The sequence below is a fragment of the Solea senegalensis genome, linkage group LG20 (genome assembly GCF_019176455.1).
Source record: "Solea senegalensis isolate Sse05_10M linkage group LG20, IFAPA_SoseM_1, whole genome shotgun sequence".
Lineage (NCBI taxonomy): Eukaryota > Metazoa > Chordata > Actinopteri > Pleuronectiformes > Soleidae > Solea > Solea senegalensis.
In genome coordinates this window covers 14,419,421-14,445,527 of record NC_058039.1, presented here as the reverse complement: position 1 = coordinate 14,445,527, position 26,107 = coordinate 14,419,421, and the positions used below count along the sequence as shown (strand labels likewise).

At 41.9% G+C, this 26,107-nt stretch overlaps 1 protein-coding gene across 3 annotated transcripts; it reads right to left on the bottom strand.

Moving 5' to 3' along the window:
• Nucleotides 1–109: 109 nt before the first annotated feature.
• col28a1a (collagen, type XXVIII, alpha 1a) lies at nt 110–21,180 on the bottom strand. Of its 3 annotated transcripts, none has more exons than XM_044052948.1 (35): nt 21,142–21,180; nt 19,539–19,694; nt 18,888–19,453; nt 17,998–18,018; nt 17,815–17,874; nt 16,868–16,921; nt 16,726–16,770; nt 15,786–15,812; nt 15,396–15,440; nt 15,212–15,256; nt 13,259–13,312; nt 13,110–13,178; nt 11,787–11,855; nt 11,255–11,323; nt 11,056–11,124; nt 10,874–10,942; nt 10,722–10,790; nt 10,511–10,579; nt 10,346–10,417; nt 9,970–10,038; nt 9,554–9,625; nt 9,341–9,409; nt 9,083–9,151; nt 8,890–8,958; nt 8,737–8,805; nt 7,436–7,504; nt 7,252–7,320; nt 7,011–7,079; nt 6,849–6,929; nt 6,523–6,558; nt 6,409–6,445; nt 5,691–6,245; nt 3,997–4,145; nt 2,322–2,601; nt 110–921 (listed from the first exon to the last, which is right to left on the bottom strand). In XM_044052948.1, exons 2-35 carry the CDS (start codon nt 19,672–19,674, stop codon nt 749–751), a joined length of 3,543 nt encoding a protein of 1,180 aa, XP_043908883.1. In that variant the 5' UTR covers nt 19,675–19,694; nt 21,142–21,180; the 3' UTR covers nt 110–748. The 3 variants fall into 3 exon arrangements, with proteins under 3 accessions (XP_043908883.1, XP_043908882.1, XP_043908884.1); XM_044052947.1 differs by having other exon boundaries at nt 19,539–19,782; nt 21,142–21,177; XM_044052949.1 differs by having other exon boundaries at nt 2,322–2,559; nt 19,539–19,782; nt 21,142–21,177.
• Between the last annotated feature and the right edge of the window lie 4,927 nt (nt 21,181–26,107).

Genomic DNA, 26,107 nt, shown 5'->3' with positions numbered 1-26,107 from the left:
CCAGTGAGCTGAAATCCTCCTGCATCGATGACGCACAGGTAAACTGTCGCTGCTAACGTGATGACACACACACACACACACACACACCGTGTGATTAATAAGGGTCATCTTAAAGATAATAACAAGGTGGATTGTTTGTTTATTAATATGGAAAGTCCCAAACCCATCATTTCCATGGTTCTGTCAACATTTTTACGTCCTCTGCAGGTGAAAAGCCTGGGTCATACTTTCTGCAGTCCGTGTCTGCAGAGCTCTGCCGTGCATTTGGCACATGCTCGTGCTAAAAGGAGGGTCAGCTTCAGTTTAGCGTTGCACACGTGCAACCATTTCTAGCCGGGAGTTTGCCCCAAATCTCTGTGTCTTTACCACCAGTGGAACTCCTCACTAAATCTCCAGCCAGCATTCATGGTTACCATCTCCTACATTGTCTTTTTGTCCAAAACAAGGCAACGCCACCAAACTGTGGGCTGCTCAGACGTCCGCGTAGGGTCCTCAGCAGACACGAGAGTGCAGAAAGTATGACCCTAGTCTCACTGCTCCAAAATGAATAGACAGATAATGTGTGCATTAGTTCAGCCGCTGCACAGTGAAAGTAGCTAAAGAGACATCGAGGAGCTCCACATCAGCTCTCCATCTTCTTCTTCTGTCAGAGCAGCAGCTGCTAGTCCTGCGAGCTCCGTCCAAACACCTGCGTCCTCAAGTCCACTCTGTTCCTTTATGATGTTCCTTTTCCCCCCAATGCAGTCTGCTATGTGTAGATGCAGGAATCCCTGCAGTTGGCTTCAGACTCAAAGTTGTTTTCGTTACCCTCGCAGCTGCCGTACCAGAACTGAGCACAGGTGTTGGCCTCAGGGTCGTAGTACCACCTGACTATGTACTCCCGACAGGAACCTGGGTCCAGAGGCTGACTGCAGCCTTCAGCTGAAAGGACAGGAAGGAAACAGAGTGAACTGTTTAGCTTGGGTTACAGTTTTTTTCCCGGCTTTGCTAAAACACAAAACCCTCAGTGGCCTGAACCCATTTCTGGAATCCATCACTTTTTTGGCAAGATCATTAACATGTTTCACGTGCTATGACGCTTCTCCACTAGACAGTTGTTGTTGTTTTTTTGCACTTCCATGCCATAAGTTATCATTTAATTTTTCCAGGAAATGTTGACCCAGGTTTTGCAGATTCAAAGTGTCGTGGCCATGGCAACCCTTGGCATTTTGGCGATTTTTAGACCATTGGCCACGGAACAGGAAGTGCCCTATGACTTTGGCATAAATTACGTTCCACCGAATTTCCCCAAACTTGGTAGGGAGATGTTATAGACCAAGATGAACAAAAAAGTCGACCGTAACCATGGCCTCAACGCAACATGGCACCCTGCGCAAATGAGCAAACTCCAAAAAAACTGAGTTTGCTCTGTGACTGAGACAGTGAGGGCAGGGAACTGCTGCACTCCCCAACATGTTTGGCAACGCTTGTTTAGGTTGTGATTGTATGATGTACTGGCACATTATCAACACTGACAATAGACAATGGCTCAATGGATGCCACTGCGAGTGATGTTGCCTACACACAGGTAGGGCATCAGATTCCTGGCTTAATTACTGCAATACTACACATTTGAAAATAGTGTTAGCGGCAGCAGTGGATTAACAACTCCTGAGTCACAGGTGAGATCCTCGCATATTTCTCCCTACACGCACACAGACAAACAGTTTCTGCATGAGCGACACATTGCTTTCGTGCAGGGTGTGAGCGGTTGACAAACATCAGTTTCCCGGCAAAGAAAGTTTTTTTAACTGCAGGAAATGATTTAAAAAAAATTAAAGGTGTGAAAAAAGAAAAGATTCGTAATACTCATGATTTTGAAAGTGGGGATGTTCTATGCAAGTTTCCTGTCGTGTGATGACGTACAGAACTTATAAATGCTTGTAATCCTTTTATCTCGCAATTGTTTTTTATTAACTATGACGTGTCCTCTTTATTTTAATTTTGTGCCACAAAGGAAAAGGAAACACGCATATGACCGTTCTAAACTACATTTGAATGCAGATTATACCCGGCACTCACAAACTGTATAATGTCTAGCTCGTTTATTAAAATTTTCATGTTGTTTATAAAAATATTTGGTGTGACTCCTATCTCCTGAATGGGTGTGAATGGGTATGAAAGTGTGAGTGGGTGAACACAGGCAAAACTGTAGTGTAAAGCAGCTTTGACTAGAAAAGCGCTATATAAATACAGACCATGCACCATCTATTATAGATGGTATCCAATTGTGGCTGTGCAGTTGTCACTGGTGTTTATCTGCACGTGTCCTGCTTATTTACCTGGCACCGGTGAGTCCGTCGGGGGTGGAGGGGGTGGAGGGCTCACCGGAGCCTGTGCGCTCTTTGCCTCATGCAGCCAGTCAGATGGATTCTGTGGACCCACCGTGGAGATCGTCACTACGCCCTGCTTCTCTCCGGCACCGTTTGAACGCAATGTGATGTTTGAACGCCTGCTCCAGGGCTCCAGCAACAGTGTGGTATCAACCAGGTCCTCTTCAGGCCACCTGGATTCAGGGGACTGCAGAGTCGGAGATGTTATTGCATCCATTGTGAGTTCATGCTGGAAAGAAGAGGAGGAGTTTAGCGCAGTGATACTTTACTTTTGTGTAGTAGCTATAGTAGGACATTTCAGTATTTGCCCTTAATGTTAATTTGTTTATTGTTATTCATGTTGATGGATGTGGCATTGTATTTGTGCCATATTGTTGAGCATGCGCACAGGCACATATTTTATTGGTTTTGTGAGCACATGATTGGGTTTTGTAAACTCAAGCAGTATATTATTATTATTATTATTATTATCATTATTATTAATAAAATAATAATAATAATACATTTATAACAACTTCTTACTTTTACTCTGATACATTTCCCTTAACCATCTTTATTACTACAAAATAAAAGTTTTATTTTGAAATCAAGTCATGTGGACACACAACACTGAACTGTGTACTGAATTTTGAAGAATAATGAGAGAAGCAGTTAAATATGGGGGCAGAGTTCACAGAATTTAATGCAACAAACAGCACGCGATCCATCTGTGTTTATTGTTACATTTGTTACATACAATGTTGTCATTTTGGCAACCACCTTAACAGGTTAGAGGGTTCATACTCGCAACACAAGCAGTGTCTTTACTAGGGCTGCAACGATAAATTAATTATCAATCGGAGGATAAAGTGGCGGATAGATGGATAGTAAATGAATCGCCAACCTGATAACTGATTAACTAAGTGAATGTGAGAGGGAATGGTTGATTGCCTGGCGACCTGTTTAAGAAATGAATGAATGAACATGTTGTTCAGCTTGTTTCTTTGCTCCATGTATCAGTAAAAACTGAATAATCTTTATGTGGACACAGCGAGACTGCAATAACATCAAACACTGACCAAGAATGTGTCGAACTCCAGGTAGTCTGATAACCCTAATTAATATTTTACAGCCCATAGTACGGCCCCTAGCTCGTCTGTCTAGGGGGTAATTGACACACCCTCAAAGTCAAAGACTGAGCAGGTCTGCCTTGCCAGTTCTGGCACTGTGGATCTTTTTGTTTTGGATCCATGCCACAAAAGGAACTACAAACTTCTGCTGCGTGACAACGAAAAAGGATTTTATCTGACTATAACTGAAAAGGTATGAAGGCAAACATCACATTGTTTGAATAGTGGAAGCATCACACATAGTTGCATGGTGATGAAGTGTCTCTCTGTCATCCATTAACTCTTTCAGAACATAAAATCTGTCCCTTGCCAGTCTAGATTTCTCCATGCATGGGCTTGGTGCAGCCGGAAAAGGTGTGGGATTTTACTGCTTTCATGGAAGATTCTGAACGTGTTCTTCCCAATGAGATTTCCTTGTTTTTTCTTGTTTAATTTACTTCTCCAAAGCCAGGTTCAGACCTGCAGACTTGAGATGACTATATTTCACAATAGGTGTTACACAAAAGCAGCCTTACGTGTGTGTCTTCCTCCTCTGGAAACTCTTTGGAGCCGCTGTCCCCTGGAACATCTGGGTGGGTTTCCACAGCTCGATAGACCGAGTTTGGTAGAAAGTTTGTTGTGTCACCCTGCCCACAAATCTGACTCAGTATTGTGCCTTCCAGAGCTGCATCAGGAAAAAAAAAGACATAATAAGAGTTCAATCATGGTTAGAGACATTCAAAAAAGTTTTTACAGTGGTGTTTTTTAAAAGATATTGGCAGTTTAATAGCTTGGCTCTCATGTCATGACATTGACAAAACAAAAAGTATATACAGTTTATGTCAGCCGTCTGTGGCATGACCCATTTTGGTGAACTTAAATTTTGCAGTTTGTCCAGCACTATTTTAGTTTACTGAAACCAGAGGATACCATATTTGAAAGAGAGGTAGAAGCTTGAGAAGAAGAAAAGTGCAGAGCTGAGGCAATCACAGAAGACAGTTCCCACTCAGCACATCACCTCTTCGACTCAGAAACAGCTTTTACCCACAAGCCATCATTACACTGAACACAAACAAAGACTGACACACACACAGAGACTTCTCTTTTAATGGACATTAATGCAGTTATCTTGCATTTAAAGAGTTTTATCCTTGTATTGTTGACACCTGAAAAGAATAACTGTGAATAAATGATTGTGTGCACTGGCATCTATTGTTTTGCCCTCTGTTCATAAGCGTCACCGACAGCACGCTCTCCCCCGCTATCACTCAGAACCTGCACCTATTCTATAATTATTTTCTTCATTATTGGTTACACTCCCCACCCCTTACACTGCCAAAAGGTCCTGTTTTTTGCAGCTGACTATCCATGTGGTGATGCTGCCACTCAACTATCACTTTATCCACTGGTGCCGTAGGGCGAAAGGCAGCGTACACCATGGACGGGTCGCCAGTCCTTCACAGGACCACATAGAGACAAGCAAACATCCACTCTGTCAATTGAGAGTGTCCAATTTGCCTAATCCACAAAATCTCCATGTTTTTGGACAGAGAAAACCCATGCACATTGTAACCAGATGCAAACCCGGGTCTTCTTGCTGCAGAGGCAAGAGTGCTAACCACTAGACCAACCATGTGGCCTAAATGGGTTCATCACTTTCAAAATGACATCACGTTGTACTGAAGAAGACCATAAAGCAGTGACCAAGACCAAGAACTCCTCAGGAAAAGTACTACTTATGTTATAAAACAGGTAAAAAGCATAACATTATTGATATGGGGTTTTCTATGACCAATACCAATAACAATCAGCACAGATTATTGGCAGATTATTGGTTCATTTAATCAGTCTTGTTTCAGCAACAGCTCACAGAAGATCTGGATTTCCCACCTCTAGCAAACCTTACGATACTTATGAGTTTATTCAACAACTGTGTAATGAAAAAAACAATAAAAAAAAAAAACTGCGTGTGTGTGTGTGTTATATGTTCGCTGTCTTCATGTGGTTTTGCATGGTGAAAATGCATTTCTCCCTTTGGGAATAAAGGCTATCTATCTATGTTTGACAGTGAGGAGGACATAGGAATTAAGGGGAGAGGCATGCAGTAAAGGCCGACTAGTAAAACTGGTGACCAGCTGCTGAAAGCATATCACCATTCAGCTATTGGCACACCCAATAAAAGATTCTTTTATCTAGAACAAATATAATTATCTTCCAAAAGTGTACTTACTGGGAAGTGTCCTGAAGTCATCTACAAGGTAGATATGCTCCTCAGCAGGTTCAGATGCAATAACATTGATCTCTTGCTGGAAGTCATCATACAGAAGGTCGGTCTTGTTAATGACTCCCACAACAATCATCTCAACCCCCTGAGCATGTGCATCCAAGGCTGTCTCTTGAAAATGTCTGAGGTCTTGGGGGTCAGCCTGCCCATTTGTTAAAACCAAGGCCACCTTCCTCACACCGGGCCGCGAGGCTTGGAACAGCTCACTAGCTTGATGGATGGCACTGCCGGTGAGGGTGCCTTCACCCAAGTAGGGCATCGTCTGAATGGCAGCCGTGATTTCATCTTGGCTTAACGTTTGCTGCAGACTCACCACCACCATGTTTACCTGGCTGTAGAGGACCACACCTATTCGGGTAGTCTCTCCGCTTACCGACAGCTGGTCAATAAGAGCATTGACAAAGTCCTTCACCAGCTCAAAGTTGTCTGGTCCCACACTCTCAGAGCTATCTATGACAAACACCAGCTCCAGAGGTGCCTCTCTGCACTTCAGACCACAGCCTGGACAACAAACAAAACCAACAGAAACACAGGAAAAAGTGTCTTTGCATTACTATTTTACCTTTTCTTTCCCAACACATTTTATATCTGTTTTATATCGCACAGCGATTCTACTAAGTTGTGATTATTATGGGAAAAGTTAAAAGTAAAACATGTGATTTACCACAGATTTCTCTTATTATTCTGATGACCTCCTCTCTCTGTGAACAGTAAAAAATTTTTTTTTAAATTTTCAAATATACATCTCATTGTCACATGTTTCAATTACTGTACTCACTGTCAGCCCTGGTTCACCCTTCCCTCCAGGTCTGCCCTGTAATTAAACTCAGATTAGGAAGACTAAAAACAATGATTTGGCTAGATTCTTTTATTGCAGTTAGAAAAGTTCCTTGATTTACAAGGGACAAATATAATAAATGGCGTTGTTTTTTCTTTGCCAAGACATGGGGTAATTGGTTTTAAATTTATAATGATAGGTTTAAGGAACAAATGGTCTCTTTCAAAGACATGAAATAGTTATTTGTTTTGTCTTTCATTTGGTGTAGGAAATTGTCATATGAACCAGGAAGCAGTTTGAGTTTTAAACAAAACATAGTGTCTTACCTTTGGTCCAGTAGAACCAGGTTCTCCATAAACTCCCTTGTCTCCTTTCTTTCCCTGGCCTCCAGGGATGCCTCTGTCACCCTGTGTGGACATTGATAATCTAAGACTGTACATGAGAAAACCTGCTAACGTTAGCACATGTAGTAGCTGTATTGTCTGTACCTTCTCCCCTGGGAGGCCGTCTCCTGGCAACCCCCGAGGGCCCATTGGCCCTCGAAACCCAGACTCACCCTATCATTAAAGACAAGAAATTGGTAAGAGAGACAAGGGTATCAGCATATACATTTATCTTAACACCCTGTCCACTGGTCGAAACACCATTGATTGATTGGTTGATCTCAGGAATATATGTGTTTCCATTGGCTATACTGACACTTCACTAGCAAGTGTTTTACTTGCCCACCTTTGGTCCCTGGATGCCCTCTCCTGGAAGTCCAAGGAGGCCTGGGGGACCTGGCTGTCCTATAGAACCCTTAGAATGCAATACATTACAGCAAATGTCAGGATGTATGGACAGTATCATTGTGATATGTAGAGGAAATGAAAACAGAAATTGCTCCTCTCCCTCTTACTGTATGGTCACTGACCTTAGGTCCATAAAGTCCAATTCCAGGAGGACCTGGTGGGCCTGGGAGCCCCCGTAGCCCCCGGTCACCCTGACAAACACAGCAAAAAATGTATTGGGGATATACAGTAAATCATCTATGCAGTAAAGTTTTACTTTTGCTTCAGACAAAGCAGCAGCACTAGCGGCATTTCCCATTTCCAAGAGGCATCACCCATGGATGTATAACAAAGTACTAACAAAGAGCTGCTGGAGGTCTCTTCTCATAATCATGTTTGGCTCTGGTGCGAGATCATGAAGTTGGCAACAACAGCCTCCTTATCAGATGTGTTTGCTGAGACAGCAGAACCAGTTTTGCTGCCAACTGGAGTGGCTCAGAGGTTGAGACCAGTACCCTGTGTGCCAAAGACATGGTCGCAAGTTCAACTCAACCCCCGGCAGGTTGTACTCAATTCCCTTGTAAGTCGCTTTGCGTAAAAGCGTCTGCCATTCAACGTAGTTACAGTCGGTCATATATTTGTTCCACTGTTATAGGTGTGAGTCTTTAATACAGACATCAACTGTGACAGGTGCACTGTACCGTGCAGCTTATTGACAGATTATTGTCAACATCCTTTAAACAAACAATATACTTCCACTACGTGTGACAAAGCTGGCACAAACCTGGCCTGATCTGGTGGCTAGATAATCCAGTCTGTTCACTTGTAAAGCTCTGATTCATTACTTTGAGATAGCCAAAGGGTATGTTGGAAAAAATATGTACTGACAAATACTCTCTGCATTCTCAGGACTGTCTTTTGCTTACTGTTCCAAATGTCCTCACATAAGCTGGAAACTTGGATATAAAATTCATATCCTAAAATGTTTATTTATTCATCTATGTATTTATTTATTTCAACGTTACAGGTCCCATGTGATTTTTTATAGGCACCGACTCAGTGGGTAGCACTATTGCGTCACTACAACGGTTCAAATGATGGGTTCGACTGAGGTTCTTTCTTTCTGAGGTGTGGAGTTTTAAGGTTTTCCGATGTGTAGTCCGCCCAGGGTATAGTCCAAATTCCTTCCACAGTCCAAAAACATGCAGAGGTTATTTGGAATACTGTTCATCCCTGTGTGCTGGCCCTGCAATGGACTGGTGACCCGTCCAGGGTTTACCCCACTTTTCACCCTTTGTGTGTGTGTCATGATGTCTCATTTGTGCTGCTAACAACATTGGCAACATCTCCCTTTAAAAAGAGGTTCTTTATCTGAATGGACCTTTTCCCTTGTTAAATAAAGGTTAAATAAAACACAACATAAAAATAAGAACTGTTGTCTCACCTTAGATCCAGGTAAGCCTTTCCCTTCAGGGCCTGTATCTCCTTGCACTCCTGGTAAGCCAGGAAGACCCTGATGATCATCAACAAGAGGCTCATTTATAATCTTTTTGATCTTATACTGGAGACAAGAATAATTATAATTATTCATTCTTACTGGTGGTCCTGGGATGCCCTCTCCCTTTATCCCTGGTTGTCCCACAGGCCCAGAATTTCCTTTATTACCCTAAAAAGGAAACATAAGAGCAGTACGAGTTCTGTTACAAAATTAGGACATTTCTTGATAGTCTAAATGTAGTAATATACATGTATTGTATTAAAATTGAAGTTTTGTAATGTGTTTGTTTTACCTTTGACCCAATAATTCCAATTCCAGGTTCTCCCATGGGTCCATATGGTCCCACAGTCCCAGGATCCCCCTGTTATGTGGACAAATGGACAACAACTCAATTTAGAAAGGAAACATGAAAAATTAAAAGTATGACAATTAAAAGTCACATGACCGCAAACCTTTGCTTTTGCTACTGAAAACGTTGGTTGATTTAATTTTTGTCGAGTCACAAGTGTTGAGCGACACAGCATGAATCGGGTTTTATGGAAAACGTCACCTTTGATCCAGGAAGGCCTTGCCCAGCAGGTCCAGGTTGGCCCATCATTCCTCGGCTCCCAGGTTCCCCCTGAACAACCGGATCATTAAAACATCATTTCATTTAATCAGTCTTGTTACAGCAACAGCTCACAGGAGATCTGGATTCCCCACCTCAGGCAAACATGACCATACTTGAGTAAGTTTATTAAACAAATGAGTTTATTCAACAAACCTTAGCTCCAGCAGGGCCAATCAGGCCAGGAGGCCCTGGAAGTCCTCTTGGCCCACGATCACCTCTATCTCCCTGTTGAAGAACACATACACATTGTCACACCTCTGTTTAATGGTAAATGTAAATGTAGAGCAATTACATTTCTTGATTGTATTTCCCATTATAACAGAGCTGCACAGTAAAACAAATAATATTTCTGACTATTTTAGAGAGAAAGAAGACAAGACTGCAGGGAAAGCAGGGGTCAGTTGAAGTTTAAGTCAATGACACACATGCAAATATGTACCTACCTACTCTTCTATTTAAACAGAATTTGATAGTACATGGAAAGACATACATTGCAAACAGCAATTAGGATACCCTACAAGAAGTTGGAACTATACTACAGTGCTGCACTGTTGGGAATTAAATATTACCTTTTCTCCAGGAATACCATTCCCAGGTGTTCCCTCGAGGCCTCGCAGACCTTGCAACCCTGTCTCTCCCTTAAATGAAACAACACATGCAGGATCACGTCATTACACAAAATTACACCTTCTACTGCCTCACAAGCAAGTGAGTGTTACTACGTGTTTTGAATAGTGAAGTCCTTTTGAATGGCAAAGCAGCTTTATTTGCATAGCACGTTTAATTGATTAATTACTAGTACTATTAATTACTATTATTATTATGAGGTGTATATTCTTTTAATAATTTGTCATTAATGTATTCTAGACTTGAACCATTTAGTGATTTGTAGACTAGCAGCAGAACTTCTGCAGAAAGTCCATTCTAAAAGTGACAGGAACTAACCTTGGGCCCGGGAAGTCCATCCTCACCAGGAATACCAGGTATCCCAGCGGTCCCATTCGGTCCTGGCTCTCCCTGGACAAACCACACACACATACATTCAAATCATGTGATCCATTCTGTTCCCCTTTAAACATGCTGTATTAGAGATGACCAGAGTTCTCCTACCTTTGATCCTGTGTCACCAAGACCCCACTCTCCCGGCGGTCCAGGGTCTCCAGGGAAACCCTGGTCACCCTGAGAAACGACACAAGCCCCTGACTCGACTCTGACATTTTTCATGAATGTAACAGATAACTTGATGCTTGTTTAGCATATCAACAATTATTTTGAATTATATCAAAGCCACACTGTCAGTCACTGTTCCTTAGCTACTAACCTTTGGTCCAACTATACCCAATCCAGGAGGTCCCCTAGGTCCAGAGGGCCCAGCAGGCCCTTGGTCCCCCTAAAGTAAGAAGGAAAAATTTGAATTTACTAACCACAGGATAAATAAGAGAAACAAATTCCTATCTTCCTCATTTGCATTGCCTTTTCTCCTTGGTTGCTTGGCCCTGGAAACCCAACCAAACCTGGCAGCCCAGGAGCTCCTGTGTTCCCCTGGGGGTCAGACAGATGGGTGAGAAGTCAATTTTTCACAATTCTTTACAGGTTGACAGGCTTGCAGTATACATGAGTCTATGACAACAGCTACAGTTAGGTTTGAACCATACCTTATCACCTTTGTACCCCAACCCTGGAAGTCCGCGGCCGCCCTTAGGCCCCTCATAGCCCCTGTCACCCTGTCAGAAACACAGACAAACGACAGCAGGTCACCAGAGCAGTCTGCAGTTACAGTTACAATGTGTTTTCTGTTAGATAGAGGAAGGAATAATTTATAGTTGTTTACAACAAGCCTGTTCTGTGATTTACCTTGGGTCCTGGCAGACCCTCACCAGGAAACCCTGGAGATCCTTGTATCCCTGGTGGCCCCGATGAACCCTAAACCCGTCACCACACACAAAGTTGTTTAGATTTTGAAAAGCTAGTAAACACCTGGTTAACTATGCTACTTATAGTATTAAATTGTTTTACTTTGAAAGAAACTCATAAACCCAACTGCTACCAAAGGTAAGTCTGGCCTATCAGACTCAGAAGAGTCACTAAGCACACAGGAGGATTCTGGATGTTGAAGTTGTGTTACATAAAGACCTTAAAATGTCTTTGGGAACTTCAAACTCTGGAGGGACAACAGTGCTCCTCTCAGGAAACAGCCTACCGGAACTTATTACAAGACGAAAAATATCCAGTCCAGAAAATGTTATTTCCTAATTTGTATTTACATGTTTAATCAACTATTTATTTATTCTTTGTATAATTTATGTGGGTTTGTATGTACACCTGGATAGGAATAAAAATGTGATTTTTAAAAATCTACCAGGGTGGTCCCTGTAGTCTCACTCACTGTCATCCCTGGTTCACCCACACCGATGGGTCCAGGTGGTCCTGGTCTCCCCTGGGTTCCTCTGTCGCCCTGTAAAAAAAGAGAGTAATGATGTGTGCGGAGACCAACAGGGCCCAGTTTTAGGCCCTCTTTTCTTTTTCCCTCTGTTCTTTGTGGTTCTACAAAAAGGGGGCATGTTCCACCCAACTGTTGCTTGAGTCTTGATGACACAAAGGCATGGGTGGCTCTTAACCTTTTACATTTTATGGAAAAGAAGAAAGAGGTGATGGTTTTAGTAGTACCATTGGGACTCCCCATATAGTTCAGGGTCCCATGTCCCAGTATATGAAGCTATTAGAGTTCTCAATGGGCTGGCCCAAACCCAGTCGGGTTTGGTCCAAAGAAATCTGCAAATGAGTCGGGTCGAGCCTCGGGCTTCCTTTTTCCTGCTCATAAAACACATTTCTTGCAGTTTGTAAATTATATGTAAAAATATATATGTTGTGAATCATCGCTGTTCACGTGTGGTGAAGAGTAAATCTGGCTGTCTGCTTGATGGACAGGGGCAGACCTGACACAGCTGCGTGCGAAATCCCAGACACTTTGGGCATATTAGTGTCATTTTTGGAGCCCTTTTATGATGCTCAGCATGAACTGGAGGGGGACAAATATCCCACTCTGCATCTTGTGCTGCTATGGGCAGAACGACTCAGACATCACTGCCAGCAAAATGCCAACGATACTAAACAGCTGGCAGCCGTGCGTCAATGGCATGCGTACCAGTTTTGCACACCACTCCACAAAGTCGCAACATTCCGAAATTCAACCAGTTGTGGATGCTGCCCGCTGACAAAAGGGCAAATGTACAACAGAATGTGATGTCCTGCCTGTTAACTGTACAGGAGGTACCGGAGGACCCAAATGACGCGAGCCAGGAGACGGGTGTATGTGTCAGCAGCAGTGGGCACCAAACATTGACTCCATAGTCAAAAAGGCCCAGCAGAGGCTGCACTTCCTGCGTCAGCTCAGGATGTACAACCTGGAGCTGCTGATCCAGTTCTACACAGCAATAGTTCAGTCTGTTCTCTGCTCCTCCATCATCGTTTGGTTTGGATCAGCCACCAAACAGGATAGAAACCGACTGAATCAGGACTGCAGAGAGAATCATTGGTGTTCAACTCCCAACCATCCAGGACTTGAATACATCCAGAGTCAAGAAACGGGCAGGTAATATCTCTGCAGATCCATCAATCTTTTCGCTTTTTATACTCACACATGTTTTGTTTTTTTTGTTGGTGAATTCAGTTCTACTTAGTGTCATATCATCAAGGTATCTTGTCTCACCTTGGGACCAGGGAACCCAACTCCTGCATCCCCTGGAGGTCCAGGTGCACCCCTTGGTCCTCGCTCTCCCTGTAAAAAAATGTTGCATGAAGTGAAATACATGCTTCTGTGGCTTTAAAGTGTAAACCCATTTTATAGTATGTTCTTACTTTAGAGCCTGATGGCCCCTCTGGACCTTGCTCTCCAGGTGTTCCCATGGCTCCCTGAACAGGAACACAACAAGAGCAAGTAAATGTGTAAATACTGGTAGTGTATAATTATGTTATGGTCTTTCTTGTTAATTGTTTTTTTTTCTTTAGGAGAGATGTTTTGGTGTTTTTTTTATGTCAAACTGATGCTCAGGGACCTCAGGTAAAATGGATGGAATCTTTGTTACTCAATCCTGGCATACTCTGGGAAAATGTTTTATATTACTTAGCCTTGTTTGAACTTGGCTACAAGGGACCACAAGTCAACATATAAAGTATCAACAAAGGACAAAACAATGAGCACCGTGTGGTTTCTGTGGTTTGTACTGTATGTGTAGTATGTAAGTAATTACATTTAATTAGAGAGGGAGTTTGTCCAGCACAATCAAATTCAATCAAATTCATCATAATCTTTGTGGTTTAGCATGCAATAATTAACCCTAAACACTGTAAATATGTAAAACAAAGTCACAGCAGTCTCCCGTGTCAGCCGTGACTTTGTTTTACACGTGACTCACACAAACATGTGACTTGCAAAGCAGTTGTTCTCAGTGTAATGGAATCATTAGATTCAGTTAATTAAAAAGATTTGTTCAGTACTTCCTCCATGACCGGAGCACAGACTCCGTCGGACACAGTCACTGGACTGAAATACAGTGGCAGGGTTTGTGTTGCACTCGGGATCAGCGGTGCTGTCGCTAAATACACCAGACTCCTGTGTTAAATAACAATATTTTAGACATTTCCCTGGTAATTGTTGGAGATGAACCCACGTTTTTATGGCACAATGGCACACATTATGTGTCAAATGTGACTTTTGAAGCAAAGACGCCTCTACCTCTGAATTGGTTTGGAATTCTGAAACTTTTGACACACTTTTGAATGTGTTATTCCTAATTTTAATGTCAATCTATTCAACTGTATGGATCAGACCAAGACCTGGTCAGAACAAGGGCCTTTCTGCATCGAGTTGCATGTTCTCCCCATGTGTGCGTGGGTTTTCTCCGGGTTCTCTGCTTTCCTCTCACTGCCCAGAAATATAATAATATGGGGATTAGGTAAATAGAGCACATTGACCATGGTGGTTTGGATGCATGGAAGAACAGTTGTAGTCACTGGGCTGTGATGCATTTTCCAACATCTGGCTGACAAGTGCTGCACAGGTAGAATGCCGACCCTCAGTTGTGAGTCTTGAAGCCTGGCTTTTCATGACCGGTCAACTCCATTCAAAGGACCACTGGCAGTGAAGGTGCATTTCATGGGAAATGGTCACAAAGTCTCATGGGAATCTGATATGTGGTCTCTGTTGTTTTACTGATGCTGCAGGGAGCGACACACATTTAAGGAGAGAGGGAATGGACAACGCGGTCCTCAAATCCTAATCCTCTGCGACAACATGGACTACAATCATTGCATTCCCAGCAAAAGAAAGGCTACATTAGGAACAGGGATGAGACCTAATCCACCACTCACATTCCACAAGTGCAGACCAGGAGACGGACTGTGTGTGCTTGTGTGTGTTAGTATGTGTCTGGAGCACTGACTGCTTCATTGCAGACATGAGGGCTACATGGGGATCGTAGAATTCAACCACACACCGATATGAAGTTATGAAGGTAATTGTTTGATTACTGTAATATGGAGGCTCTGTATGTGTGTGAGTACTTCCAATAGTTCCAATAAACTTGAAAACCTATCGTTCCACAACTCTTTCAGGATTAACCTGGTTTTTAGGGTAAGGGTAAGGCATGCGTAAGCCATGTGATGGTTAAGGTTAGGGTAAGGGTAAAGGGCTAGGGAATATATGTCCTCACTAAGATATAAAAACATGTTTGTGTGTGTGACACAGACTATCACCATATGGCCTAACCATGTAAATATGCTCTGTATAATGCAAGTGGTGAAAAGCTGTACCTTCTCTCCTCTGGTGCCTCCAGGGCCAGGGAGTCCGTCAGTTCCCTGTAAGGTAATGCAGGTAATGCTTAAAACAACATCACTACATTTACATGGTACATGGTCATAGCGATAGTCACCATAATTAATAAATAAATAAATAAATAAATACATTTAAAAAAAAATAAAATAAAAAATAACCTACCTTTTCTCCTTTTTTTCCAGAGGCACCACATTCACCCTGTTCTCCCTAGAAAAATCAAAACGGCCAGTGGACATGCAGGTTTGTGTAGTGGCATCTTCATGACTCAACAGTGGCCCAAAAGTCATCTGGACATGTTTTTATTAGGATATTTATGGCACTTCTCTCATCAAAACAAGAAAATACAAATCCTCTATTCGTAATGTGAAATGTAATAATAAAGTAATAAATATTCACATTATAATGTCCATGCCCATGTTTTGGGCCATGGTAATGCCATTTCATTGAGTTTATATCAAGAGGAGTTATTATGACATGCAAAGTTCCCATGAATGGTTGTATGTCATATTACACATTTGTAACTTTGCGTGTAGTGCTGAAACAGGTACGTACCTTTTCCCCTTTGCTGCCAGGTTTACCCTTTACAAAGAAAAAGATTGAATGATTTAGACTTTTACAAACTTCAGACAAGCATAATGTCAATTATAGGGTTTTGTTTGACTTGTTTGTTCTTGTTTTGGTTTAGTATCTTTGCTCTGTTACCTCCGCCCTACTCTTAATTATTTTTTTGTTTAGTTTTCCTGCCATTTGCTTGATCACACCCACCCACACACCCACCTGTGTATGGAACGCTGGTAAATTATGTCACACACATCCCTTCATGCAATCCTGGATCTAGCCAGTATATTGTTTCAGCGTAATGGTTTTGGAGCGCAGCGACTAAGCAGGGGGTTGGTGCGGAATGAAATCCATTTAATGGGTTACACTGGCCCTTTAAGTGTATTCCAAATAGTACAAAGGACAGGGTGGGGTATAATCTATCAAATATTAGCCTTGTGAATGAAATCAAGTTATTTTGAGGCATAATAAAAATTGACATTAAAAAGTTATTCAAACAATGATAGGTGAGGTATAATCTGCCAAATATTAGCCCCACAATTGAATCAAGTGATTTTAGGGCAGAAAACTGTTTAGGTTATAAGGTAGGAATTGCAATCTCTTTTTGACAAGTGGGAATATACATTTTGTGGGTGAGGTATAATCAGTCAAATATTAGCCTCTAGAATAAAATCAAGTGATTTGGGGGCAAAATAAAAACTTTACATCACAAGGTAGGAGCTGCAATCACTTTATGACAAGAGCATTTTATGGGGTTGACTGACATATTTAAAGACAAACAAATAAAAAAGAATAGGTGAGGTATAATCTGCCAAATATTAGCCTTGTGATTGAAATCAAGTGATTTTAGGACAGAACAAATGTTTAGGTTACAAGGCAGGAGCTGCAATCACTTTAGGACTGTTTGATAAACCACAAAACATTTAATGCTCACCTCAAGGCCCTCCAGTCCTGGACGTCCATTCATACCGGGTTCCCCCTACAGTGACCGACCCCAGACAGAACAGTACATCAAACAACACCGCATGGATTCTGTCAGTTTCCAGTCCTGGATTATGGAGACAATAGTGACTTACATGAGATCCCTTTGGACCAAGCGCTCCACCAGACCCTTGTTCCCCTGGTGTCCCCTAGATAAAAGTAAAGGGAGATTATTTGGGGCCCTCTCTTTAGTTTGGGCTCAGTGTGTATGTATAGGCAAAGGTGAGACAGGCTATTCTTGCTGTGACCTGTCTGAATATAGCCTGAACTACCACCACAGATTCTCAGATCAACGTGGACGGCGTGTTTGCTCAAAGCTTAAGCTTTGATCTCTCACCACCTGCTACACTTGCACTGTGGGAAACGCTTCGGAGATGCTTTTTGATGCTTTTTGCTTTTGGTGGAGGTCAGATACACCTATTGGCAGAACCTACCAACATGGGAGCAGAGGTTAGGAGAGAGCCTGACTGAGCAGGGACAACATGTCACTGTGTGACACTGTTTTTTTTTTTTTTGGTAATTAAAACAAGCTTTCTGATTTATTTTTTACACAACAGCTGAGAACGTCATGATATTGCAGTTTGGGAAAGACCGATTGACATTTTTCTTTTTTTTTTGCCATTTTATGGACGAAACAAATACTTGATTAAAGGAAAAAATGATTGTCCACAGGTTAATCAATTAAGAAAATAATCACAGTCACAGCACTGACTTCGCCGGGAACCTGCCTGAGATATGGACGCAAGGAAGAAGTGATTTAAGCCACTTAAAATATAATATATATGCCTACTTTAGTCAACAATGTCGTAACAATATAATTAGCATTTTATCTCACTGTTCGACAGCCTTTTATGACTTGAAATTCAAGTCTGAAGCTCCAGTCCATTGAGAAAATCAACACTTTTGCGTCATGGCAGCTAGTTGTGTTCTTTTGTGACATTGGTGAGCAGAGACCCGCACTATACTGACTGAATAAGATGCTGCCACACAGTAAATCGTATTAGCAGCACATAATGATGCAGACCAACATGAAATGACTCACTGGATATCCAGGGTAACCCCTCTCCCCCTTTTCGCACAGGAAGGACTTTGGGTGTGGACACTGAAATGAAGCAAATATGAGCCAAAGTCAACAATGCGCTTATTCGATAAAAAGAGGTAAAATAAAAATAGTTTTAGTGGTCATATTCTTTATAAATGCATTCTAAATAAAAGTATGACTTACCCTAGTTTTCACTATGGTGTTCTGCAAGAAATAGGGGAAAAAAGAACACAACAATTTCAAATTCACACTAAACAGCCACATTTTCTACTGCGTGCAAAAATAATGACAGAAGAACGTATTCATCGCTCATTTCAAAAATATGGAGCATTAGAAAAGGACGTACGACACAGTGGACAGACAACGAGGTCCAGTCTCTTTTGAGCGGCACAAAACAACCGAGTGTCATTTTCAGGGAACCTTTGAGGTGCAGTGGAAACGCAAACCACACAGATTAACGGGAATTCTTTTCTCCAGGTAAATGAGTTCCTGGTAATAAAAGTTCCTGGAAATGTTGGTGAATGTGTCTACAATTGGATAAAGTCATATGCCAGGTATGGCCTCATTCATACCTGGCATTAACATCTGTCCACAGTGACTCGATAAACGTGAGTTTAACATCCGATTGTGCAAAAGCATCTGTTAGATGCCAGGTCTGACCTGCATCTCTGTGTCCTGATGTACACATTTACATTCATTTTCCTTTCGATCATCTCAAACCTGGAAGACACTACCAAGTGCAATGCGTGAACTGTCAACTGTCAATTTACCAAACACTTAAAAATATGGTTACTGGAAAATCGCAACTCTGCAATCTGTAAAATGGAAATAAATTTCAAACACCACTTGTGAGGACAAAAAACAGGCAATTGAACGCCCCTTATGTGATTTCTGCCAGTAGGGGGTCTCTCAATCAAAACAATCACAGACCTAGTTTGATGACAGCATAATGCACAACATGATATATGTACTCATGTTATCTGTTTGGTTGCATGGTTGCTGTATCATCTCAGTGTTTTCTTGTGAATTTGTTTATTGACCGTTAACGTCAGCTTGATCTCACGCAAACTGACCAGTTCACTGAAGAGTCGCTCATCCAGCTGACTGTCAGTGAGGCCGAGGACGTGCTGCTGTGGTGGAGCGCTGGCGATGGACCGCAGCTTCGTACTCATAGGTCCGTCCTTGGTCGGGCTGGACAGCCTGATGACAAACAACGTGATGCTGTGTCGTTTGGCCTCGGCGGCAGCTCTCACAGCACTGGGGCTGCGGGGGTGGTCCGTTCCGTCCGTCATCAACAGCGCCACCCTGAGGCTGCTGGGGGATGTCTCGCGGCTGAACACCTGGGTGGCGTTGGTGATGGCATAGGCGGAGTAGGTACCGTGGCCGATGAAGCTCATGGCTGCCACGCGGCTCTGGAACACATCCACGTCCTGCCAGTCTCTGAAGTTGTGCTCCACTGAAACGGTGCTGCTGTACTGCAGAGCAGCCAGGCGAAGACGCAGACGCCAGCCAGCGGAGTGGAGCTGTGCCAGCTTGGTGCTAAATCGTAGGAGGAACACCTTCTGTCGCTCAAACAGCTGAGCTTTGGCCTTCTCCGAACTGTCCACGATGAACATGATCTCCACTGGGCAGATCAGGGCTGGACAACAAACAACGCGGAAGCAGAAACTGTTAGCACCAGCAGTGGATCAAGGAATTTCAACATAGAATACACCTGTACTTACTTTTGGCTTCACTCTTGATGACATAGTTGTCCTCTCTCTGTCCTTTCTTCTTTCTGCTTTGGCACGTGGTTGAGTTTGTCAGCGTCAAAATGACAATGAGCACCTTTAGTCCAAACTGTGACCGCAGCATGGTCATCTTCAGTCCGGTTACACAGCCTGTCCAAATGTGGAGAATCAGTGGTAAATCACACGAGGGTGATCACTGCAGGAACCAGACACAGCAACGCTCCACTCCCCTTGCAAGCTGCAGGATCCAGATCCGAGATTGTGAGAATAATATTATTATTATTAGTATTATTATCATCGTAAGCGGTAGTAGTAGAATTATCATCATTATTATGCTATGATTAAAAGTATAATTGTAGTACTATAAACATGTCATGACTTTTATGTCCTGTCTAAACCTATAACTTGATACAGCTGTTATCTATCTGCTCTTCTCTTTCTATAGGTGCTCGTTTTTCCTACTTTTTAGGTTCAGACACTGGCAGCGAGTTGTCCCCATCCCATTGTGTTAAAATACAGTTTGCACTCTACAAATGTATTTATCTATTCATCGCAATTTAATATGTCGCCTTAATCTCTAATGATACATCGTTGCTATTTTATGACTTAAATAATATAATAATAATACTCAATTAGTGTATTACTGCTACTCAATTTTGGCCAAAATGCCAGTCACAAATGATTCATCACGGTCATGTTTTCATAATCGATCAATCTGTCCATTATTTTTTGGATATCGAGTAGTTGTTTGGTCCAAAAATTAAGTTCTCAGGTGTCTTGTTTTTGTCCACAAACCAACATTTTTATAGTTTGATTGACGATTTCTTTGCCAAATGGAGCAACACAACCAGAAACTATTCACATTTAAGAAGGTGAAAATCAAAAAAGCTTCTTTTAATAATTGATTATCAAAACGGTTGACAATTCATTCAATTGAATTAGGTGTGGCTGGACAATAAAGCCAAGAACTTTATCATAATTGACATTTTCAAATCAGAAAAAAAGTGTCAAAAAATTCATTCTGCTTTTAAACCCTAGTTATCGGCCAAAAAATGACCAACACTAAAATGATAAAGGTGAAATATTCACAGTAATTATGTGTTCATGTGTTTGTGTTTGAATATTACATTACAATAGACAGTATAATGTTGATAAATGATTGCCCAGCCCTAATATTTGGGCGCCACAATGTGACAACAAGATATTGGGAGATTTGATGGACACATCTCCCAATATCTGTCAGAAAGGTCTCAATTACGTATTTTCCCCCCAAAACCATTCAGCCGTAAACCAATATGATAAAGTTGTTTGATTAGATTTGGGCTTTTTATTTTACCTTTCCCATCATTTTCTGATTCATTCAATGTTATCAAAATGCACACACACACACATCCACAATTTATCCACACTATCCCTTAATTATCACTTTACGTATGCAATTAATACTTAACTGCTAACTAATAATAACAATAGTGAGCTTGCAAATGTTAAAGTTAATTGAAAGGACAGACAGTTTGGGGAGTTTTTTTTTCATCGCTACAGTGATAACATCTGATAATAATTATATGCAGTATCATGTAAAAGATGAGTGACGTACCTGAGTGCTGAGTTGATGCTGCTTCCACTGTCAAACAGAAGCACTGATGGTCCCACCAGCAGCAGCAGCAGCACTGTAGAGAAGAACAAGACACACTTCTCCCTTCACAATAAAGGTTTGTGGCCGAAAAGATGCCACGTGTGGTTCTTTTTTTTTTGTCACAGATTGAGTTGTCTCATGTTTGTCATTTGCTGATTTCATGATGTCACCAGGAGTAGGACGACATTTCTGAATGTTTGGGGGGGCGGAGGGGGGTAAACAATGAAAAATGTCCTGCTTTTATTTTGAAAGCAACATAAAAAGGGGTCACACCACCAATATCACACATAACAGATGGGTAAACGCCAACCTGTCATCACATTACAGTGAATATAAGTCCTTAAGTGATTATAGGCGATTAAATATGTACACACTTAATGATATCACAATATTCCACAATGTTATCGCAGTGTTTGATTTGCTCTGGAACGATGTGTAGTTCACACTGAGAAACATCTTTTTGGATGCAAAACCATTCTAGAAATAAAAACAACACATGGACCAACTCATCATAATGTGACATTAAGCACATCGGGGAGGTCACAGAGTGTGAGACCTCTGACCATCTGAAGCTGACCAGACAAACAAAGATGGATGACATCCTTTCTTACGCTCATCCACTGCGTGCAAAAACACAAAGGTTTATGAAGACTGATGCGTGTGCTGAGGAGGGCTACTGATATATGGTCCAAGCAGAGAGGGAGCGAGAGAAAAGCAATTATTTAGGATGTTCGAAATTTAATCCTTGTGGCAGTTTGGGAAAACTAGGTGGCTGCGAGTAACTCTACCTGGAGGATGTTGGTATGAGAAACTCAACTTATTAGCTGCTCCCATAATTCATGCAGACAGCGGCAGCGAAGGCCTCACGCCCCGCTCCTCACATAAATCACGAATAATGCCTGAGATGTGCCGCACAAAAACGTACTAATCAACCCACAACCTTAAGGAAAACACACATTGGAAGAACCCCCACCTGTCAAATTACCACTGCGAAGAGTAAACACTGCGCGTGTCGTTAAGCCGTTTGTATCACTCGTAAATGTCCACAGTGAATCACGTTGTCAAAAATGTTGTGAAATACGGTCGCCAATGTCATTATTGCGATAGCATTATGGAATATTGTAATATAATTTATAATTATAAACATCACCCACACCTACTGAACAGTCGCTTTTTCCCCAAAATGTTTTATTTTTTTGTTCACTTGACCGGCGCCCATGTCATTTGAGTTTGGGGGGGGCACCGGAGAGCAATCTCGCCTAGGGCACAAAATTAGGTAGAGCCGGCCCTGTACAGCACATAGTATACAAAGACCACTCTGCACATGACGAGACAGTGAATGGGATGTGTGTGTGTGTGGAGTAGTGAGCCTGAGTTCTGCTGCTGCTCATGCTGGCTGTTGTTGCACACTGTCTGCAGACAGTGCTGTGTTAAAACAACACAGCCACACAACAACAACACCAGAAGCTTCCTGCCACAGTCCGGACATGAAAGCTGCCGATGGTGGCCAGGAAATGTGCCACAGCCTCGTAGCTCCGGCATGATCCCCAAAAAACACTGGTTAATGTTGGGAAAGCTCAATATTAGACGGTATAAGTGAGATGTAACAGTTGTTAGAAGTTAGCAGGACCATTGACGAGTTAAAAGTATTAAAGAATGAGATACCTCAAACTAATGACCAGAATTAAACAGCAATTCAGCTAACCCTCAGTTTAAAGTCATTTAACGGGTTCACTTGTTTAATTCATGTTCAGTGGCACCACTCTTGTGTTGTGATTTTACAGCTATAACTAATGCAATTTATGGTGTTACATTGGCATAAATAATATACTACTAATATACTCCCGCAGCTTCGGGCCCCATAGAGGCTTGGACCGGCCCTGGAAAAAACCCCATCAAAGTCAAGTTTCACGTCATTGCACAAAATATATCTTCTCTATGCTGCAAGAAGCAACAGAAAGGATTTAATTTATGTTTGGTTGAGTGTGAATATCTCAGGTAAACTGTAGAATTACCTGAAGGGCAAGTGCTGACATCATTAGCACGGTGTCAAAAAAACACGGAGGCTCCCGGCAAAAGCTGAACTTTGCGTGCCATCACACTTTTTATCGATAGAGTTTGTATCGATAACGATGTCATTGTAGCATTTGTGTCAGATTTGTAGATTTGTTATGTACCATCACATCCATCATTTTCTCCTCCGTTTTGAGCAGAGTCTGGACGCCGGCTAGTACGTGGCATCATCCAGGGAACTTTACCGGCATCGCGTCAGCGCGAATTCTTCGCCGACGTTGAACTCAAGCATTGGAGCGAATGGCGAGGCATTGACATGCATTGACTTTGTGAGTAAACAAAAAATTCATCTTCCTGGTTTGAACGCAGCATGAGGGTGCACAGGTGATCAGGGTGGGCTGGGATAGTGAAGGGGCCCCAATTAGCTTCTTTGCCTGGGGCCCAAGCCAGTCTAGGTTCGCCTCTGTCTACAACTACATGCCAATGTCACCTCAAATTCAGACTGTTTCATACAGAAAAGATGGTGAATGCACAGGTGGCTAAACAGGAGGAGTGAGTAACTGACAGTATTGTGTCACTTTCGTTTGTCTTTCTTTCATTTCTGCTCTGTACGATGTGATGAATTGGCTGTCACATTGGCCATTATCTACAATCCTTTTGCCAAATCAATCAATCTACACTGCAGCCAGGTACCTGTCCACCAATCGTCTGTTCACCAGAGTCGTCTTTTTCCCTTGACTGAGTTTCTCACTCACCGCTGTATGTCCTTGAGTGCAAACTCTTTGACTGAGCTGAACTCAAGGTCACGCTTTTTGAAAGAGAAGCCAAGGCTGCAGAGAAAGTCCCAGGGCAGGTGAGTGCTTCCAAGAAAGGATTTCAGGTATGAAGCCTTGTTGAACTTGGCATGCTTGGATCATTTGTTAAAGCTCCCCGTGGCACTTCAGACCTTGGCAGGCGTGACAACCTCATACATGAAAAGGTTGTTTGAGGCATGTTGGCTCACATTGCATCAGTAGGAGCCGATATATTCACAGACAGCGTCAGTGTGGGAAAAAACAGTCATTGTCCACGTTGGTATGTGGATAATATGAACTGATCACCTCTTGAGGTATGGCCTTAAAACATGGAGACATTTACAAGATCCACCGCTCAGCCGGGCAGTTACTGTGGTCATTTCAGGGTTAACAGGCAAGAGAGAATGGTATCGTAAAAATCCAGCCCTGCAGAAGAAAAGGCTCAGAGGCATAGTTCAAGTTTTTTCTGATGTGTCGTTGTATGAGGTATTGCCATTTGGCACTCATTAAATGATCTTTGGAGGCCAGGGCTGTTTATTCCTCACACCAGACAAATAAAAGAAACTCCTGTGCCCCCGAAAAAAATAAATATCCATGCATTATTACACATTATACATAATATGACACGAAAAGAAAACCTACACTGACCCTGTGACATTAAGAAACGTTGGGCAGCTGGGAGCTACTGGTCTAACTAACTGAAAACACCAAAGCCGCAAGATATCACATTTTAGACAGTATAGGATGGGATGGAGGCAGCAACAACTCCTGTGTGATGGGACGTAAAATCATTGGTTTTCTCTGTGGACTTTGGCGCGTGCAGCACAAACTTCAATTTCCAGTTACATAAGGGTGTCTAACGACGATGGAGATTTATATTAATATGACGTGACGACAAAAACAGACGGAGAAAAGATTTGGCTGAGACAGGAGTGTGAAGATGAAATGGGTGGATAATACGAGAAACATGTTTTCGTTGGCAAGGACCGACCAACATCAAGAGGATCATGAGGGGAATTTAATATGACAGTTTCAGGAGTGTCAGTCTATAAAAACCTGCGGTGAAACCTGCCTCAGTCTGCCTGTAGAGCCATTCACTCATCAAAAGAATTCCACTCGAGGTTCAGGTATTTTTAGTGGTTCACTTAAGTAGTCATGTTTTATACATACCTAATCCATTGTCCTGACATTGTGCCAAAGCCTTTGCGCAGCTTTCTTGTCAAATGTCTGTACGATGTCCAAGAACACAGGAGGATAAAGAGATTAATATTTGCAAAACAAACAAAGAGATGATTCATAATTGTGCTCAGGGATGGGTAGTATTTCCACAAACTTTGTCATTTCTGATGAAATGCATCTTATGGTCACTGGAAATACTGGAAGTCTTTCTTTGGAACAACGTGATGGATAAGTTAGAAAAGAACATGGGTTGGACTGTATAGTGCCTATTTTAATTTGAGGTGTTCTGTTGTTGTATTTTATACATATAAAACTATGACATTTGAACGACATGACATTTTGTTGAGTTTTGGACGACATACTATAGTATGACTTTTTTAGTGATTTTGGACGACATACTATATTATGACTTCTTTTAGTGATTTTGGACGACATACTATAGTATGACTTTTTGACTGATTTTGGACGACATACTATAGTATGACTTTTTGACTGATTTTGGAAGACATACTATAGTATGACTTTTGACTGATTTTGGACGACATAATATAGTATGACTTTTTTGACTGATTTTGGACAACACACTATAGTAACACTTTTTTGACAGATTTTGGACAACCCACTATAGCATGATTTTTTTTAGTGATTTTGGATGACATACTAAAGTATGAATTTTTATACTGATTTTGTACGACATACAAAATCTTTTTTTTAGTGATTTTGGACGACATACTATACTATGAATTTTTTGACTGATTTTGAACGACATACTATAGTATGACTTTTTTGACTGATTTTGGACGACAAACTAACCTATGACTTTTTTGTCACATTTTGGAAGACATACTAAAGTATGCCTTTTTTGAGTGATTTTGGACGACATACTATAGTATGACCTTTTTGGGTGATTTTGGACAACATACTAACCTATGACTTTCTTG

Bases quoted from the DNA above. Each gene is read 5' to 3' on its own strand.
- col28a1a (XM_044052948.1), bottom strand. From the start codon at position 19,674: ATGACCATGCTGCGGTCACAGTTTGGACTAAAGGTGCTCATTGTCATT. The intron at 13,179-13,258 runs GTAAGAACATAC...ATTTTTTTACAG, and splicing joins AGGGGCCATCAGGCTCTAAA to GGAGAGCGAGGACCAAGGGG. The intron at 7,505-8,736 runs GTGAGACAACAG...TGTGTTTGTCAG, and splicing joins AAGGCTTACCTGGATCTAAG to GGTGACCGGGGGCTACGGGG.